Raw genomic sequence first — 17,674 nt, 5'->3', positions numbered from 1 at the left:
CCACCATGAGCATATTCACCCGTAAACGCATTCCGGAAGAACAGGATGTCACTGTGGAGGGAGAACAGAAAAGACAGCGTAAGGCTCTGGTCAGAAGATTGGATCTCTTCCTCATGACATATGTCTGTGTATCGTACTGTGAGTGTCAACGCCTTAGGGAGGAAACACCTGGCTAACGGTGCCGGAAAATAGGTATGAAATACGTGAGTTGGAGCAGCTAAGTTTCGCTACGAAAGGGAATGAAGCTGACACAGCAGGGGTTCATAGATCGACCAACAAGCACACAGTAATGCGTAAATATGACCGCATTAGCTGCTCCATACTTAGCTGACCTGTGACATCCGAGCGCAGTTACGTCTCCGGCATGAAAGAAGATTTGCATTTCAAGGGTAACGATTACAACTTTGTCGGTACTTACTTCTCGATCGGGTGAGCAAACGGTTTTCTACATCTCAATCTATGTACTGGATCTGACGCAGTGGCAGGTATACAATCGGTACGATCCCGAGTCAGTTCCTCACAGCTCGATTTCGACCCAGTGTAGTCGGTGAGTTTCGTATGTGTTCGAAAGCGTTCGTTTCACTGACCTGACAATTCTGGACTAGTTCCCATCTTTGAGATTAGTGAGTAGTCTGTTATGATCCCGATAACGTGAGCTGACCAAGTTGAAGCCTGGAGTGCTCTGATCATGTAAGTGGAAGTTCGTACTTCCGAGCTGTGCGAGAAATCTAACTTGGTTTAACAGGATCAATGCCGCCGCTAAGAATGTCAAGCTTATTTATGTGAGTATACTTTCTACATCTATGAATTGGACTTTGTTAACATATACAACAGGGAATGAGATTCGTTAGTCGATCTCCAATAAACTTAATGGTGTATCTGTCCATTCGTACTAAATGATTCTTTTAGCTTATCGGGATGTTCGAGTCAATTGCGTATCCTGGTGAGTATTTCGTGCTGCCGATGACAGTGCAAGGCTAACAGTGATATAGGTTTCGTCAGCGTTCTCGCTGCGTGGTAGTGAGTTCGGCTTGTGACTGTATCGCTTGTCTTCTGCTGACGGATCTCTGCTTAGCACACCTGCGGAGCTCGCCAAACGAGTCGCTTTCCTTCAAGCATCTAGTGCAGCGGGATCCATGTTCAGCGGCTATCTCCAGGCGGCCATCTACAAGGGTCTAAACGGAACACACGGTTGTGAGTGTGGATACGAGACGATGCCTAGGTGGATGGCGTTGACTGTTGATTATAGTGGCAGGATGGAGATGGCTTTTTATCATCGACGGAGTGAGCCCAGCCACGCTGTCAAACGCGCACGGTGCTCGAGCTGACCAAACGATTCCAGATCATCTCACTTCCTATCGCTTGCGCTGGTTTCTGGCGTATGTACCTCTCGTCCTTTTGTTTTTCTTTCGTATCAACTCATGCTGACCTGCACGTAGTCATCCCTGACACACCGTCGAACTCCCGCGCTATTTGGCTCAAACCTCACCATCTTGAAGCGGGGCTGGAACGCATGAAGGAGGTCGGTCGAGCTCCCAAGGGCAAGCTTACTCTTGCCAAGGTGATCGCTGTCTGTGAGTGAATTCGGATGTCAGCAAGAATTCTGTTTGACATTGCTACAGTCAAGGAGTACCCTGTATGGATCGTCATGCTATGTTACCCTCCATGCATCGTCGCCGGGCAAGGTGAGTCAAGGATCTGTTGTGCGTTAAATCCAATTAAAGTACTCACCCTTTCCCCAGCTATTTCGTACTTCAACCTGTACCTCAAATCCAAGCCCCTCGGCCACGTCTTCAGCGTCTATCAGATCAACTTGATTCCTACCGGTGGACAAGCGTTACAAATCGTCGCCACTATCGGCTCAGCAGCGCTGAGTGACTATTTCCGTGCGCGATTGGGCATGATCTGGGTTGTTGCGGGTATTGGTATGCTTGGGCATATCCTGCTCGCCGTGTGGGATGTTGGATTTGCAGGGCAATTTGCGGGTGAGTAAGCGGTTTCAGCGTAGAGGAAGCGATCTGACTGATGTGTTCCGCAGGCTACATGCTCATCTACTGTGCGGTTGGATCTGGTGCTTTGCTTCTTACCTGGTTCTCCGAGGTAAGTCAGTCCTCTTGTATGCGTAAAAGGTATCGTGCTGAGTTGGATGCAGATCTGTGGTGCGGACGCCGAAGTGAGAACGTTGGTCATTGGTCTTGCCAATGGTGTCGGATACGCCTGGATCGCTGGATGTGAGTTTGCACACTGCTACCCTTCTATGAGTAGGGCTGACGTCTCAACATCAGTCCCCTTCATCATGTACCCGGCATCTCAAGCGCCTCATTGTGAGTAACTCCTTTGCTTTCTACTTCGATTCGCAGGTTGACGTATCTATCTTAGACAAATACGGTTATCAGATGGGAGCCGGATTTTACGCAATCGCTATTACAGGCTGTACCCTCCTCGGCTTCCTTGTCAAGCGCTACGGCTTGCCGTATCAGAATGTTCCAAAGTCGATCACGGAGACAGATTCGTTGAGCGAGGACGATATCGAGGGAGATTATTTGGAAGGTAAAGGCGAAGACAGTCCAGTGAAATGTCCTCCAGCTCGTGCCGTCTGAGCATTGTCTTACCAGCTTGTCATTTTTGCTTCGTTTTCTACTGGTCTCACCCGTGTTCATGCAACCCTTGATTTTGTCGCAGATCAGTGTTCGGTTCGCTTGTCGAATCGAGCCGTAATCGCAAGACTCCTCTTTTGATCCACGTTATCTGATGGTCTTGGCATGCACACCAGGGGGACACCCACCTACCTGTCAATAGCGGTCATCAAAATTCGCTCGGCTAGTTTACCGGACGGCACTGAGCGCTGAAACGATCTTAATCATAGGCGCCGTTCCATCATGCTAACAGACAAACATGCCGTGATCTCGGCTTAATCCGCAGCACCGCTTCCTCATCCATCCTGATCTCGTGACCTGGTTTGATCGCTCCCGAAGCGGACCTGTGGAGCGAGCTGATGTTGTGTAGTTAAAGTATGCCTTGCAGCGCTAACGGCCGAAGATACGATCTAACGGCGGAGTAAGACCTTGGCGTTGTGGTATCGATAACCGGGCCGTGCAAGGTGACGTATAAGAGGTGTCTTCGGACTGAACTACATATTTAAGGTGACATACCTAGCAACGACTCCCTTTCCTCACGATCCATCCCCACATACCTACATACATCGATCCAATCTAATCACCATGTTTGCCTTGACATCCTTTACGACTGCGCTACTCTCCTTCCAGGCCGTGGCAGGGCTAGTAGCGCCCCGACAAGCTGCTCCAGCTTCTGCTTCAAGACGTCCTTTCTGGCCCGATGGCAGTGCTGAAGATGACAATAGTAGTTTGGAGTCGTCGATCCCCTTCCCTTGTGCCGAGCGCTGTCAATCAGTGATGGCTAGTTACTTGTGCGTATCAACCCATTCTATAATTTGTTCGAGACCGGGATATAGCGTGCTAAAGCCCTACCGCCTGTCAACAGATACTGCTTCATCATCAACACCATACCATTCTCGAATGGCGCACATACCACGCCTGACGAGTGCAACAATTACCTATGTCCTCGATACGATCAACTTGCCCTATGTCTCAATTGTGTCATAGCGAACGGGGAAGAACGTGCAATGGGTTATCATACCAACACGTCAATCACGGCCCAACCAACAAGTGGCGCTGCCGGTGCTGTCTTTGCTAATCCTAACGGTCTGCTCGATGTCGAACAGGCAAATGGGTGGTTGAAGAATGTCTCGGACACTTGTTCGGGTGTTGGAAAGCCTGTCAGTGGAGAGTCGACCGTCACTGCTACTCCAACTACGACGTGAGTTGAGTGTTGTTACTCGACATGCATGCCGTGCTACGACGTACGTCTGGGCTGACTTGAGACTTGTCTTTGACCCAACGTAGCGGACCATATTACACATCCTGGACGATAAGTCAGACAGTTTCTCTGTCAGTATGGACAGGACTCGCATCCGTCACCGACTCGGCGTTTGTCAGCATCAGTTCAGCCGCTCGTACAGGTTCATCAATCTCAAGTGTTACTGTAACCCCCGGAGGGACAAGCACGAGCGTAGCAGGTGGTGCAGCAGCATCGACTAGCAAGACAAGTTCAGGATTTACACGGGTTGCAACTTCGGGACTGGGTTGGATTGGAGTGACAGTATTTGGATTGTTTGTGCTGTAAGCTTGAGCTGTATATTTTAAGAGTGACGTCGTACCACTACTATCCATCTATGTATCTATATCTCATCTGGTGTCTAATCAGCCTGTTTCACTGGACACCTGCGCACGTCTGCGGCCATGATTCCGATACTGAATATAGTCACTGCAACTGTGTGACTTACTTGTCAATCGGGAATAGAACATGCAAAGTTCCCTGGTATACTTGGTGATAGAGCGACCTGCCTTCCCTCCATCGCTATCATCTATACTGTATTTTCGGTCAAGTTGGTCGTTTCCCTGGGACCAAACATTCCAGGGAAATGAGTCGGTGACATTTCTCGTTCTCGCTCCGAAATACTTCCCCCGAGGAAGCTGTCAACCAATGTGCCGCTTTCGTCGGTGACTCTTACGATTCGATGGCTATCGCATACCAAGGTCGGAATGATAACGACATCGATCAGTGGGTTTGCTTCGGTGGGATTTCCAGTGTGACCGACGTCGGAGAGTGTACCACGTACAATCCCGCTGTGTACCGAGTGATTGCGTAAACAAAGACTATGTCCCTTTTGGTTTTTTAATGCATAATACAACTTATAATAATGACACATGTGTCTATCTACTCTAGACGATCGTCGTACACCAGGCTAACATCCGATCGATGGTCTCCCTTCCATACCCGTGTGATGTCGTTGCACGCCGCAACCTCTGCTCGCACGTCAGAGACCATTCCTGCTGGTCCGCTGACATAGACACACGTCGGTCCTGCTTCCACACCTTCGACAAACTCCCGCACGAGTTTACGAACATCTGGACGATGGTGTAGATCAGCGACCTCCTCCAATCCCTTCTCTTCACTTTCCAACGATGATGCAGACTTGTCACCGAGACCAAGCTTCGGCTCAGTGCTCGATGACCCTTCCCCTTCGTCATACGGCGGGACAACATCGCAACAACACCCTGCGGGTGTGATCTCGTCGTCGCCATCAGTGTTGACAGGCTTGATCTCCTGAGGAGGGTGTGATGTTCGAGTCGGGATGACGGTGATACGTATTCGCTCGTTCTTTCGCAATTGTTCAAGCTCGGGCTCGATCCACTCGACATTACGTTCGTTGCGTACAACCCAGACGAGGTGGATATGTCCTGAAGTTGGGGGGCATTGTGCGAGGTGGAGAAGGACGGGAAGAACAAAGGTGATACCGGTTCCACCAGCGATACAGAGCACGTTGGTTTCGGGAGTGAGATCTTCGAGGATATTGACGCCGTAGGGACCTGTGATAATGACTGGTGTTGTATCGGTGTTGAGATTGGCGATACGTTTGGTTTCACCGGATTTACCTCGCAGGACATAAGAGTGTCGTTGGCCAGGGAGAGAGAGCGGGGTGAAGGGGTGCGACTGCCATATCCCTGCGTCGGAGAAGCAGAGGTAGAAGTGTTGTCCGATCTGCCAATCGAGGGGTTGGTTCGTGTCGATTTCAAGTCGGACGACATCGCTGTCGTAGTAAGTGAGCTTGGCGGGCAGGGACTTGAACATGCCAGACCCGTCAAGAAGGATCTGGTAGTGGATGAGACCGGTTCGGAAGAAACGAACGCCTCGGTCGATAAACCAGAGCAGTAGTGACGGGAGCATGAAGCATTTGAGCTGTGCCCAATGTGCCCAACAAGCTCCGATATACAGCATCGCCAGGACATAATGCGCCTTGCGGAAGAACTCGTAGCCGAACGCTCGACGAGCCGGTGCGAGACTGAGACCCCATAGCAGGAGCAAGAGGATGAGAGCGACGACTCCCCAGATGATGTATGGTTGCTTGATCCATCCCACTGCGACCTCGGGTTGAGGCTGGTACAGTCTGATCTCGACGATGCACCATCCGATGGTGTGGAGGACTGACTGCGCGAGAATGATGTGTCCGAGCCATCGATGAAGGAAGTTGAAGTGTTGGTATGGGATACCGGTGATGACGGTGAGAAGGGATTCGCGGTTGGCGAGGAGGATGGAGAGGGGTGTGAGGGCGTAGGCGAGGATACCGACTCGGTCTGCGAAAGGTCCAATGCTGGAGCGAGTGTTGTTAACGCCTGGATGGGCTTTGACGGGTGTGATCCAAGTGGCATACTTGATACCGACGAAGGAGACGATGGAGAGGTAAGTGACGACGACAGCGAGAACGAGGACTTGTAATCGAGTGGTTCGACCGAAGAGGAACCGTGTGCGGCGGAAGTCGGTGAGGAGATATCGTCGAGCGGTGACGGAGATTGCTTTCGACCAGCGAGTATGTCGTAGCGAGACCTTTCTTCCCAGTATCCATACCAGGAGGATACCACCTATCGCAGACCAGAGTATGCCCGAGTAGAGCATACCGAGATCATGCGAGTGATAGACCACATCGAGGTAGGCGCAAGAACCCGCATCGTTGGTGCAAGGGACGACACGGTCTGCGTAACCCCAATGCGGTTCAAGCGATGCAGCGTTGCTATAATCTTGTATATGTCGTGCGTCGTGCATCGTGGGCGTGGGCGTGGTCGTGGTCGTGGTGGTAGTCGTGTGGTATTCGTGGTGAATGTACAGAGCGGGTCATCCTTCTTTGTATTATAGGTTATGATTCACCCAAGCGAAGATGAGTGAATGATTGAGTCAAGATGAGATGATGTTGACCAATGAGGGATATGGCTCGTACAACGAGGCCTTTTAAAAATGCTTAATTACCCTGAATCTTCTCAATCCTCATCCATCTTGGCAATAAGCGAGAGCGGCTCATTAGTGATCATGCATCCGTCTTCTAACTTCAAAGTCATTTATCTTCTCACTATCGACTCAGCATCGTCCATCAACACACTCCAAGATGAACATGCACTCGTCCTCGTCCAACATGACCGCTTGTTCGGTGTCGGTGAGTGTCTGCTTTGATGGTTTGGAAGTCTCGCGCTTATATCTTATAATAGATGTTGTGGAACTGGGACGTCGTGGATACCTGTACGTCGAGCTCCCCCCATACGTAGTGCTACGCTAACACCTCACAGGCTTTCTCGCTGAAGGATGGCACATCACAAGCCGAGGAATGTTCGCTGCGACCTGTATCGGTGTCGCCTTACTCGGTATGGTACTCGAAGTCACCCGTATGTTGGCGAAAGACTACGACACGCTCCTACGAAAACAACTGAGCGTCATCCAACTCAACCCACGGAGAAGATCACGTCGAGCGACACCATTACAACAGGTTATACGGACAGTCCTTTACACAGTATCGTTCGGGATATCCTACCTCCTCATGCTGTTGGCGATGTATTACAACGGATATATCATCATCTCGATCTTCCTCGGCGTCGGTATCGGTCATTTCCTCTGCGATTGGTTCACGATACCGGATACGGAGGAGAAGGAGAAGGATGAGAATGATTATGTGGGGGTGTGCTGTGGATAGAAGCCAAGGATGGAAGTGTTGTAATGATTATCATGCATGGTTACGAACAGTATGTGATTAAATGTGATTTTCGTCAGTCTGTTTCACAACTCGCCATCTTTCTTTCGCGTCATGTCGCAGCTGATGGAGAATCGTCTTTGTGCTGATCACTAAGGATATTAACTATGCTTGACAGCGTGTTGCTGGATACTGATGCAGGCGTTGGGAAGATCGACCGCTAGTCGGACTGCATCACATCGACAAGCTTAGTCGTTGTGATGACTGGCAAGATAAAAGAGGCTGGAATGCGAGCCTTGTCTCACTTCTCTGACCCAAAGAAATCCCTCATACTTACACATATATAGTCGCAGATCATGTGGGCAGATGTTTCCTCCTCATCAACAACGACGATAACGACATTTTACGATAACGACGTCTTAACGACCCAACACACCTCAAGATGGACCACGCCGCTCAACTCTTCAAGCTTTTTCTCATCTTTGCGCTACTCACACTCATCAACGCGATACACGACACTCCGGAACACGGCCTCGAGACGCTCCATAATGGCTTGGGTAATATCAACTGGCCAGAGAGCGCTACTATGAAAATGGTGTCTGTCAAGAGGGACACGAACGCAAGGAGGATGCAAAAGTGGGTAAACAAATCAGCTTTACATCGTACTGATATCTCCCTTCAGTGGCCTTGCGCCGGTCGCTCCTGCTCGGTTGTACGGCGCGACTCCTACCCTCCGTGAGTCAAACAGCAGGCACAGCCTGAATTACCCCTGACGACATTGTCTTCTTTCTTCTAGACGAATTGCGTCCCCGTATCTCACCCGCGCCGAACACAGCTGGACGATTCACCTTTCAACAATGTGCAGCGAGTTTCTTCCGTGAGCACCCGTCTCTACATCATTTGAGATATACTTGCAGACTGATACGAATGCGCTGTTTAGCCGCCTCTCGACCTGGTTTCGCCACCGCTACTTCCACTCAAGATGCGGTCAATCAATGCGCCGCTCTCGTTGGAAACAGCTACAACACGATGGGTATAATCTTTCGCGGTGGGGACAGATATCAATGTTATGGTGGAATCAGCAGTATCACTGGTGGAGGCGCCGAATGTACTGCATCCAACGCGGGGATCTATGCCGTGTAACGTAGCGCCGCGCCCCCGTGCATGATGTAGATGCTATGTCGAGAGAATCCATCAATCGGGTGCTTGGCATTCGGATGAAATGTCCTTCGGTCCATCGGCTCATTGACTGTCTTATCATTAACTGCAATCGCACATGACCTCCCTCCGAGCTTAGGCTTATCATTCCACCGAAACGGGACGCTCCGAACTCTATTAATGACGTCTTCGGACGATAGTAGTGGTTCCTTGGCACGCGGGGTGTTGCTGATGCATTCTTTGATCATGCTTGATTCGGGATTGACCCACCGGACGGAGGGACGGACCGCTCGTACCTCGGTGATGGTCTATCAGCTGACAAAGTGTGGGGCAGCAGGGATGTATAAAGCGGGGCCAGTGAGGAGAGGAGGAAGGTGTGTTCTCTTCCCATCAGCAACCAGGTGGAGGTCGATTGACCGCTACTGCTCGCACAATGTTTCGTTTCATTTTGACTCTGCTTCTTACTGTCACCTCTGTTCTGGGATTCATCAACCCTATCATACCTGGCTTTGTGAGTCACACAATGGACTTATGTGGTGCGGAGCTGATATCTGAGATAGAACCCTGACCCTTCGATACTCGCTGTAGGAGATGATTACTTCATCGTAACATCCACGTTCGAGTTCTACCCCGGTCATCCTATCTACCACAGCAAAGACTTGATCGACTGGAAGGTTAGTCCATGCACTGTATTTACACGATCTCAGCACAAACACCAAGCTGATTACAGCGCCGCAGCTCATTGGCCATGCGTTGAATCGCCCTTCTCAACTTCGGCTGTATGCTGGACCGCCCGAGGGAGGGATCTGGGCACCGACATTGCGTTATTACAACGGGTTATACTACCTCTTCACGACCAATCGATGGGTCTACTCGTCGGGTGGGTTACCTCTTGCATACCATATAGCCTTAGCTAATTCTTATACCTCGATTACAGAGCTCCGCCAGCAATCCCGTTCGTTCTACGTGACTACCAACGATATCTTCGGCGGAGTATGGTCGGATCCTATCTATATCGACGTCTTGGGTTACGACCCTGATATCTTTGTGGAGGATGAGAGTGATGGGACGGCTTGGATAACGAGGTGTGATATCAATAACAACACAGCGAAGGTGGGTACTACCTTTCCTTTAGTCTCGACTGAGCTCGAAGCTAATTAAGAATTGACCAGATCTACGGCATCTGTGAGTGCAACGATGTCATTGGGTGATACATTGATTGACGTGTGATGCAGACCAAAACAAGATCGACCTTGCAACGGGACAGCAAATCACACCGGATGAGCTCATCTTTGTAAGTCTGTCCGTCTCTGCTCTCCTGTGGTAAACCTGACACCCTTTGCAGAACGGATCACTCCCACTCAACAGCACGGCTCGCCCAGAAGGACCTCATCTTTACAAGAAGGACAACTACTACTACCTCTTGATTGCTGAAGGAGGAACTGGCGGTGAGCATATGTCCCAACTCGATTAACGCTTTCACTGACAAGTTGTCTGTCGCAGTGTATCACCGCTCGACTATCCAACGTGGACCCACACCGTCCGGGCCATGGGAAAGCTACTCTGGAAAGTGAGTGGACGACACATGATACGTTCTGACTGACTCCTTGCAGCCCCTTGATCTACAACGGTGTTGATCCCGATCCAAGCACACAACCTATCCAAGCTACAGGTCATAGCGATATCATTCAGACTGCCGACGGACAGTGGTGGGGTACTTGTCTCGGTATACGACCGCAAGGTGGGAATATGACAAGGGCTCAGCTGGGTGAGTACGGGCGGCTAAGTGGTACAAGGACTTATGCTGAATATGTCGCTTTAGGACGTGAGACATTCCTCTTCCCTGTCACCTGGACGGACGATGGCTGGCCAGTGTTCAACAACAACCAATCGATCGGTCTCGTTGGTCCGGGCTTATATAATCGTACGCTGGATTGGAGCTCCTTCCATGACAGCTACGACAGTGACAAATTGGACGAGAGTTACTACGTGAGCTGACAGAAGCGTTCTGCGGTACGGAGCTGACCCTACACAGTACCTGCGCACGCCCTACGCCCCTATCTACTCTCTCACGGCTCGACCAGGTTATCTACGTCTGCACGGCACCCCTATCAGTCTGGGCGACAGAGATACACCTTCCATCCTGCTCCGAAAACAGACCGCGTTCAACCAGCTCTTCGAAACGTCATTGGAGTTTGAGCCCGACAGTCCGAAACAGGAGGCTGGTGAGTGGCGCCGTGTCATCTGCAACACGCTCGCTGACACCTTCCTCTAGGGATGACCGCGTTCTACTCCGACTTTTTCCACCAGGATATCGCGGTGACCCAATGTCCCAGCGGTAACGGCTCGAGATGTGTCGTGTGGCGTTGGGTAGTCAACAACAACGCCACGGCTACTTCTCCAGTCGTCATTGGCAACGCGACGAACGTGACGACCCAGTACTACCCCATCCCAGCAGGACCTGTCAAGCTGGCGATCAAGGCGGAGGAGACGCGGTACAACTTTGGATATGCAGTCAACGGGGAGGAAGTGTCTTACGTGGGGAGTATCGACTCGGTTTGGGTTTACAGCGCGCCAGTGGGGTGAGTCGCTTCGTGAACCGAGACGTACACGTAAGGAGCGGCCGACTGACTCGCTACTTAGCTACTCCCTCTTCAAGGGCGCACACTTTGGTCTCTACTCGCAAGGTGGCGAGAGGAGCATGTTCAACAATCCTGCCGACTTTGATTATTGGTCGCAGAAGACATACAAGGAGGATCCGGTGGAGTGAGGGTTTCATGGGTTTAGCAGATAAACGTTTGTCAAAGTAAAGCAGAAAGCAGAATAGCAAAAGTCCCAATGCATGGGCAACAACGTATAATATGCATAGATATAAGTGGTAACTCATTCGTCATCTCCGAACAAGCCGAAGATCTCCTGGGTTATTTTGGGATTCATCAATTCGACGTTCTCTTTCTATTTACTCCATGTCACATCTGTTTCCAATGCAAAAGTAAATTGATGCCTTGCCCTCATGACTGACGCTTCAAGGGTAGGCCCTGCAAGGAGGAAGAGAGGGAAGTTCTTCAGACAATATTACGATTGTCAGGTAAATCCTAGACGGTAAGTATCATCCACTTATATCCTGTTCTGCTGATTGCTCAAACTAGTCGAAGAGAACGACCACTTATCGTACACGGGTACGTAGGCAAGTTCGATGGAGACCAAAGTCATTGACAACGCCAAGAGCAATGATACGCAAGTGAAGACGCATCCCGTGTGGTTGGGCGGTGAGTGAACGTTGGACATCAGTCTTCGAACTGCACGGCATTCCGCATCACGAGCTGATTCAATCCACTTTGTGATAGGATGCGCTTCCATGATGGCAGTATGCATCACCCATCCAATCGACCAGACCAAAGTCCGTTCGCAAACCCAACCAATTCGAGTGAACATGACATCGACCGTCCAACAGACTCTCCGACATAGCGGCGTTGTAGGACTATGGACCGGCGTTTCTGGTAGTTTGTTACGACAAGCGACTTATGGGGTAACTCGTTTCAGCGTATATGCGAGGTTGAAGGATTCAGATGGGAAGAAAGGGAAGAAGACGTCGAGGTGGGGACTGGTGAAGAATGGGGCTGTTGCAGGTGGTATAGCAGGGTTGGTCGGTGGTCCAGGCGGTGAGTAAACATATCCTTATTCTCCCACTCGCCAAAGCATATTGTACCTCGTTCTTGGCCTCATCATATCTCAGTTATACCCCTCACATCTCACCCTGTTCCTCCTATTCCTCTTATTCAACCTCACACTTCCAACATGACGATCGACAATACTGACTACCCTCGCCGCCGCTAGAACTCGTCATGGTACGAATGTGCGCAGACGGCGTCAAACCACCCGAACAGCAACTCCGCTATCCCTCGGCATTACACGGTGTATTTCGAATCATCAACGAAGAGGGAGTCAGTCGCTTGTTCCGGGGCGCAGGGGTGACATGTCTACGGAGCGTGATCATGAATGCGGCGCAGCTGTCGTGGTGAGAATCTGCCCTGCGGTGTGATTCGAATCCGTTTGCTGATATCAGAGTGAACTGAAGCTACGATATTATCAAAGAGGCACTCTTGGCCAGTGGACATTTCACCGACACCGTCCCCACTCACCTTCTCACATCTATCATGGGCGGTACGATCGCAGTGACGCTATGTGCTCCTGTCGACGTGATGAAGTCGCGTATCCAATCATCCACATTACAAGGTGTGGTGAGTGCGACCAACGTCGTCGTAGTATTCATTTACTAACCGAATCAATGCTCGATCTGATCACAGAGCAGCACGGAGATCATCAAACGATCACTGAGGAAAGACGGCGTGTCGGTGCTGTTCAGAGGGTGGCTACCCGCGTGGTTGAGGATGACACCGACCACTGCCTTGACGTTCATGTTCTTTGAGCAGCTCAAAAAGTTATTTTAGTGGGTACGGGATTAGACAAAGAGAGGATAGGTCGAGGATATAGGGCTAGGAAGACTGCATGGCAGTGTTGATGGGCGGATGAACATTATGTGAGTCAAGGACACGGCTTTAATATCGAAGTGAGGGCGAGATGTTCCGTTCGTTGTGCTGACGCTCCATCACAGAGACGTTTATAGATCAAGCGAGACCAATGGCATACTCCATCCACTCTATGTATGCTCTACCTTCTAAACCCCGCTACATCGCGTACAACGACAAGGCGTTGGGACCACCACACAACTGCTTCGTGTTCCCGGCGCACTTCATCGTGCATTGCGTGCTGTACTTGTTCAACGCCGCACCGTTGACGAGCGAGTTGCCGCAATAACATTCACCGCCGTACTCGAGTGCTGCGTATTTGAAGTTGGAGGTTTTGCAGAACGAAGTGCAGGTATCGATGGTCATGCTGCTGGAGGTGAAGGAGGCGCCGGTGAGTGCTCGGCCGGAGACTTCCTGGAAACAACCTTGCTTGGAGTAACCGTTCGAGGTCGAAGCGGTGGGAGCGAGAGAGGGGTTGCTGTACACTTGAAGCGCGCCAGGGCCTAAGTGAAGAGGTATGTTAGTGTCTTGTTCCCGTTCATCGGCAAGGAAACCCCACTCACCACCGCAGTTCTCTCCAGGTCCACCGGAACAAGGCATGTTACAGTTCTTTGAAGTCGCACCCGCACCATTTCGGAACGAGTTGTCACAATAACATTCGCTACCGTATTCCAAACCGGCCATGGAGTATCCCTTGGACCTGCAATAACTGATACAAGTTGCCGAGTTCAAGGCAGGAGTGGAGTAGCTATAACCGTCAAGCGCACGACCTGTGGAACCTTCTGCATAACAACCAATGGAGCTCCAGCCGGTGGGTGGAGTGTAGGTCGTGGTGGTAAGGTCGGAAGACAGAGTCGCGGCGTTAGACTTGGTGGAGACGTAAATGGAGAGAGCGCCGGATCCACCGCATGTACGAGCAGAGTCGCCTGAACAGGGCATGTTGCATGTGCCGGCAATGGAGAGTGAAGCGCCGTTGGTGAGTACACCACCGCAATAGCATTCGCCGGAGTACTAAGCATCACATTACATCAGCGATCAGATCGTTCAACCTTGAAGAGAGCTACCCACCTCGAGACCCGCGATGGGGACGTTGGCGCTATCACAGTAGTCGAGACATTTTTCAACGGTCATGTTCGCATCCCTGAAACTCTGCCAGGTGAGAGCACGACCGCTCGTTCCTTCTGCAACACACGGAGTCGACGCGACTGCCCAGCCGGATGGGACTGTCCAAGTCGAGGTGGAAGTGGAAGTCGAAGTGACTGGTGCAGCAGTGACACTGCCCAGAGCAAAGAGGATGGAGGTGAAGATGAGAGTGAGAGGGGACATGATGAGAATGTCGGTGAGGAGGAGAAGATTGGGAGTTCGGACGAAGAGGATAGTCGGGTGGGTGTGGGTGTTGAACGATCTGTCAAACGTGTATGGTGGATAGGTGAAGAAGACATCGTCGGAAGCTGTTGCTTTGCATATATATATGCCTCAACATGTCGAATATTGTGTACTCGTGTGCTCAAACGGTGAATGCAATCTCTCGCATCTGAAACTAATTATCACGGCATCCTTCGCCACTGATGCTTGAATTAGCAAGTTGGCCGAGGATTTCCTGTGGATGACGGAATGTCTCACTGTATGATGTGTTGGGTGATAATTCAGGCTATCTACATCGACCACCATCCACTCGGAGATGCATGCGATCGGGACTTTCACCATCCACCTTCATACTGGGACGTTTGTGTTCGGGCCGAAATGTACCGCGGCAAGGCGTAGGGAGTTGACTGTAATTAAAGCATCCCTGTACCATCGCATGGGATCGACGCCGCAGCAAGGTCCAGGTGTGACTAACCAGTCTTTGTGCTCAGGGACGAGGCATTATGTCTCATTTCGTTGCATGCATTCCAAGTGACATACACAGGCTACACGGACACGCTATGCTTGACTCCAAGGTCCAGACAACTACTCGAGATCCTTGAACGCGGGTACGGTTTTGAGGTACTCTGGCCAAGTGACGAGCTTGTCGGTCACGATCTGTGTTTTCTTGGCGTCAGCGTGGCCCCTAACAACTAATTTTGCAAACACAACTCACCGAGAGCGATTCCTTGAGATCAGCTCCTGCGTAGTATCCAAACTCCTTGTTCAACAGAAGCATGTTCTCCAACATTTCCACCTGAACAGGTTCTGGCATACCGAAATTGCCCAAGACGCCCTTGTATGTCTCATCAGAGATAGGTTGGAAGGTTGCTCCTTCACCAGCTTTGGGGAATGCTTCCTTGAACCCGTCGACGACTTGTTGCGGGGTGAGATAGGCGTAGGTTCCGTAAGTGTATTTGCCGAGTGTAGCTTCGCGGTTGAGGAGAATGGCTTTGACGAACTTGCCGGTGTCCTTCTCAATATCGACGATGGGGATCTGAGCGTCTTCCTTCACGGGCAGGTTGAGGACGTATTTCCCAGTCGAATCGTCTTTGCGAAGGAGAGAGCCGGGGAGATTGGAAGCGTAGAATCCGGGGAGATAGTAGGATGCGGGGAGGTCCATCGACTTGATGTATTCTTCGATGTCGGCTTTTCCGTCAAAGTGCGAGATGTGAGTGAGTTTGCCGTTGGTCGCTGGGGTCAAGGGGTCAGCGTGAGAAGGGTACGAGTCAAGAGGTCAACTCACACTTCGACGTGTTGATCAAGGTGGACCAGACAAAGTGTTGCACTCCAGCGGTCTAATCACGTACCCACATCAGCACACAACCAAAGTATTACGTGTTAACACCACGCTACTTACCTTCGCAGCATCCGCTACGTTCTTTCCTTGCTGATACTCAATCTCCCTCGACATGGTCGCCCAGAAATCCGTCACTGAGAACACTGCATATGCCCCCTGCAATGCCTTGACGAGCGAGTCCTTGTCACCCAAATCCGCAGAGACGGTCTCGACGCCCTTTTCCTCGAGTGCTTTGGCGGCGGGTTTCGAGGTATCGCGGGTGATTGCTCGGATAGAGAACTGGGCTTTGGCTTTGGGGTCGTTGAGGATGGAAGTGATGACGGATCCACCTTGTTTACCGGTAGCTCCGACGACGACGAGGATTTTTGACATGGTGTGTTGGGTTGGGGTGGTTGTGTAGTGGTGTGGTGTGGGTTGGATTGGGATTGTCTGTTGAAAGAAGGATGTTTTGATGAGGAAAGAAAAGAGACGGCGACAGCGGATGTACACCTTTTATACCTTGTCACGGTCGGGCCGTTACGTCAAGCCACCCGGTAGAGGTTGGTCATCTTCCACACGGGTTGATGATCCGTAAGCCGTGGTCAGATGATTGAGAGGACCGACCGAAGCCTTCTCGCCCGGGAGAGTTTGTCATGATTCAGAGGATGTTTGTCTAGAAGATACTGTTGATGGACGCTTACACATCGTTCTCAGCATGTAGTTAGAGTGAGGATTGGTAAGATACAAGTGCATTGAGTGACGCCGAGCGCCGAAGTGATCGAGATGGATGTGATCGACGTTGAGCTCGGCCATGTTAATGGTGAACAACGACCGACGCGGGAAGGGTTACCAAGCAACCACTCCTTGCTGACGAATGGCGGGTAACACGTGGCGCAAGATCAGTCAGCGGCCCATATCTTGGCATTGTGAATTGGATCCAACTCGCTCTGTGCTGGATGAGATGCATGTAGATGATGAGTGACAGCTTCTATGAGAGACCATGCATACGAAGTGACTTCATGAGACACCAGGTCGTGCTAGTAGAGCCACTTTCACAATGTGTTTGCTAATACCGCTTTATGAACACCCCCAGTACGCCGCTCCACTGCGCATGGATGGTCGAGACCACCTACGTATGATAAGTACAATCTCGTCCTATCAAACCGGAGATCACTAGAGTGAAGGAAGCACAAGATCGCTGTACGTAATGAGCTGTTGGCAAAAGTCTTTCTATTGGTCAATGCATCTCCATCCATACCGCATGCAGCTTCCCTCCTTGCCCCGCTGCTTCTTTGACGCTGATAAGGAGGGACACACGCACTACCCCTGCTCTCCCTCTGATCGTTGCACATGTACCATTTACAACTTGTTATCTCTAATAGATGGGCACAAGGTTGCAATGGCTTCGCTTGGCGGGAATTTCCGAGAGAAGCAGAGTGAGAGATACGAAAACTTCGGTTATGAAGGAAAAATAATTATTTGGAATTTTGGACATTTTTCACTTTTATTGCTCCACCAGGCAGACTGAACACAAACATTGCATTATAACAACACACTTTACATCTCTTCGATCTTTCTCACACACCACCCCACCACCCCCTTACCCCCTTCAGAATGAGGTTCTTTGACAACTTGAACGACAAAGTGGCGAGGAGTTTCGTGGGGAGATGGTTCAGACTCGATGGGAGTGGACATCCATTGCAGAGACCT

General features: G+C 50.8%; 9 protein-coding genes across 9 annotated transcripts; 6 read left to right on the top strand and 3 right to left on the bottom strand.

Annotated features, from left to right (window-relative positions):
• Positions 1-5: 5 nt before the first annotated feature.
• CI109_102720 (uncharacterized protein) lies at positions 6-2,600 on the top strand (the record flags this gene model as incomplete). The annotated part of the gene is made up of 20 exons (XM_032006102.1): positions 6-138; positions 193-203; positions 268-293; positions 352-429; positions 486-547; positions 606-623; positions 672-690; positions 746-782; positions 910-943; positions 993-1,020; positions 1,076-1,194; positions 1,250-1,284; positions 1,343-1,379; positions 1,440-1,574; positions 1,623-1,685; positions 1,743-1,985; positions 2,039-2,100; positions 2,153-2,231; positions 2,286-2,324; positions 2,380-2,600. 20 exons carry the CDS (start codon positions 6-8, stop codon positions 2,598-2,600), a joined length of 1,479 nt encoding a protein of 492 aa, XP_031859683.1.
• A 621-nt stretch (positions 2,601-3,221) lies between these two features.
• CI109_102719 (uncharacterized protein) lies at positions 3,222-4,203 on the top strand (the record flags this gene model as incomplete). Its single annotated transcript, XM_032006103.1, has 3 exons — positions 3,222-3,427; positions 3,502-3,837; positions 3,924-4,203. 3 exons carry the CDS (start codon positions 3,222-3,224, stop codon positions 4,201-4,203), a joined length of 822 nt encoding a protein of 273 aa, XP_031859684.1.
• A 594-nt stretch (positions 4,204-4,797) lies between these two features.
• CI109_102718 (uncharacterized protein) lies at positions 4,798-6,681 on the bottom strand (the record flags this gene model as incomplete). The annotated part of the gene is made up of 1 exon (XM_032006104.1): positions 4,798-6,681. One exon carries the CDS (start codon positions 6,679-6,681, stop codon positions 4,798-4,800), a length of 1,884 nt encoding a protein of 627 aa, XP_031859685.1.
• A 337-nt stretch (positions 6,682-7,018) lies between these two features.
• On the top strand, positions 7,019-7,597 carry CI109_102717 (uncharacterized protein; the record flags this gene model as incomplete). Its single annotated transcript, XM_032006105.1, has 3 exons — positions 7,019-7,066; positions 7,119-7,149; positions 7,197-7,597. 3 exons carry the CDS (start codon positions 7,019-7,021, stop codon positions 7,595-7,597), a joined length of 480 nt encoding a protein of 159 aa, XP_031859686.1.
• A 439-nt stretch (positions 7,598-8,036) lies between these two features.
• Positions 8,037-8,737, top strand: CI109_102716 (uncharacterized protein; the record flags this gene model as incomplete). Its single annotated transcript, XM_032006106.1, has 4 exons — positions 8,037-8,230; positions 8,277-8,329; positions 8,391-8,471; positions 8,535-8,737. The coding sequence occupies 4 exons, from the start codon at positions 8,037-8,039 to the stop codon at positions 8,735-8,737; spliced, it is 531 nt and encodes a 176-aa protein (XP_031859687.1).
• Positions 8,738-8,932: 195 nt separating this feature from the next.
• On the top strand, positions 8,933-11,522 carry CI109_102715 (uncharacterized protein; the record flags this gene model as incomplete). The annotated part of the gene is made up of 14 exons (XM_032006107.2): positions 8,933-8,974; positions 9,147-9,263; positions 9,313-9,426; positions 9,491-9,632; positions 9,690-9,865; positions 9,925-9,937; positions 9,988-10,046; positions 10,098-10,200; positions 10,256-10,322; positions 10,366-10,520; positions 10,575-10,741; positions 10,788-10,977; positions 11,028-11,334; positions 11,396-11,522. The coding sequence occupies 14 exons, from the start codon at positions 8,933-8,935 to the stop codon at positions 11,520-11,522; spliced, it is 1,779 nt and encodes a 592-aa protein (XP_031859688.2).
• A 243-nt stretch (positions 11,523-11,765) lies between these two features.
• CI109_102714 (uncharacterized protein) lies at positions 11,766-13,203 on the top strand (the record flags this gene model as incomplete). The annotated part of the gene is made up of 6 exons (XM_032006108.1): positions 11,766-11,840; positions 11,940-12,021; positions 12,100-12,414; positions 12,590-12,770; positions 12,831-12,993; positions 13,060-13,203. The coding sequence occupies 6 exons, from the start codon at positions 11,766-11,768 to the stop codon at positions 13,201-13,203; spliced, it is 960 nt and encodes a 319-aa protein (XP_031859689.1).
• A 237-nt stretch (positions 13,204-13,440) lies between these two features.
• On the bottom strand, positions 13,441-15,158 carry CI109_102713 (uncharacterized protein; the record flags this gene model as incomplete). Its single annotated transcript, XM_032006109.2, has 4 exons — positions 13,441-13,784; positions 13,845-14,292; positions 14,350-14,732; positions 15,122-15,158. The coding sequence occupies 4 exons, from the start codon at positions 15,156-15,158 to the stop codon at positions 13,441-13,443; spliced, it is 1,212 nt and encodes a 403-aa protein (XP_031859690.2).
• Positions 15,159-15,231: 73 nt separating this feature from the next.
• Positions 15,232-16,357, bottom strand: CI109_102712 (uncharacterized protein; the record flags this gene model as incomplete). The annotated part of the gene is made up of 4 exons (XM_032006110.1): positions 15,232-15,303; positions 15,362-15,879; positions 15,932-15,983; positions 16,046-16,357. 4 exons carry the CDS (start codon positions 16,355-16,357, stop codon positions 15,232-15,234), a joined length of 954 nt encoding a protein of 317 aa, XP_031859691.1.
• Positions 16,358-17,674: the final 1,317 nt, after the last annotated feature.

The sequence above is a fragment of the Kwoniella shandongensis genome, chromosome 5, assembly GCF_008629635.2.
Source record: "Kwoniella shandongensis chromosome 5, complete sequence".
NCBI lineage: Eukaryota > Fungi > Basidiomycota > Tremellomycetes > Tremellales > Cryptococcaceae > Kwoniella > Kwoniella shandongensis.
Note: the sequence above shows the minus strand (reverse complement) of the source record. Positions and strands in the feature narration are given on the sequence as shown.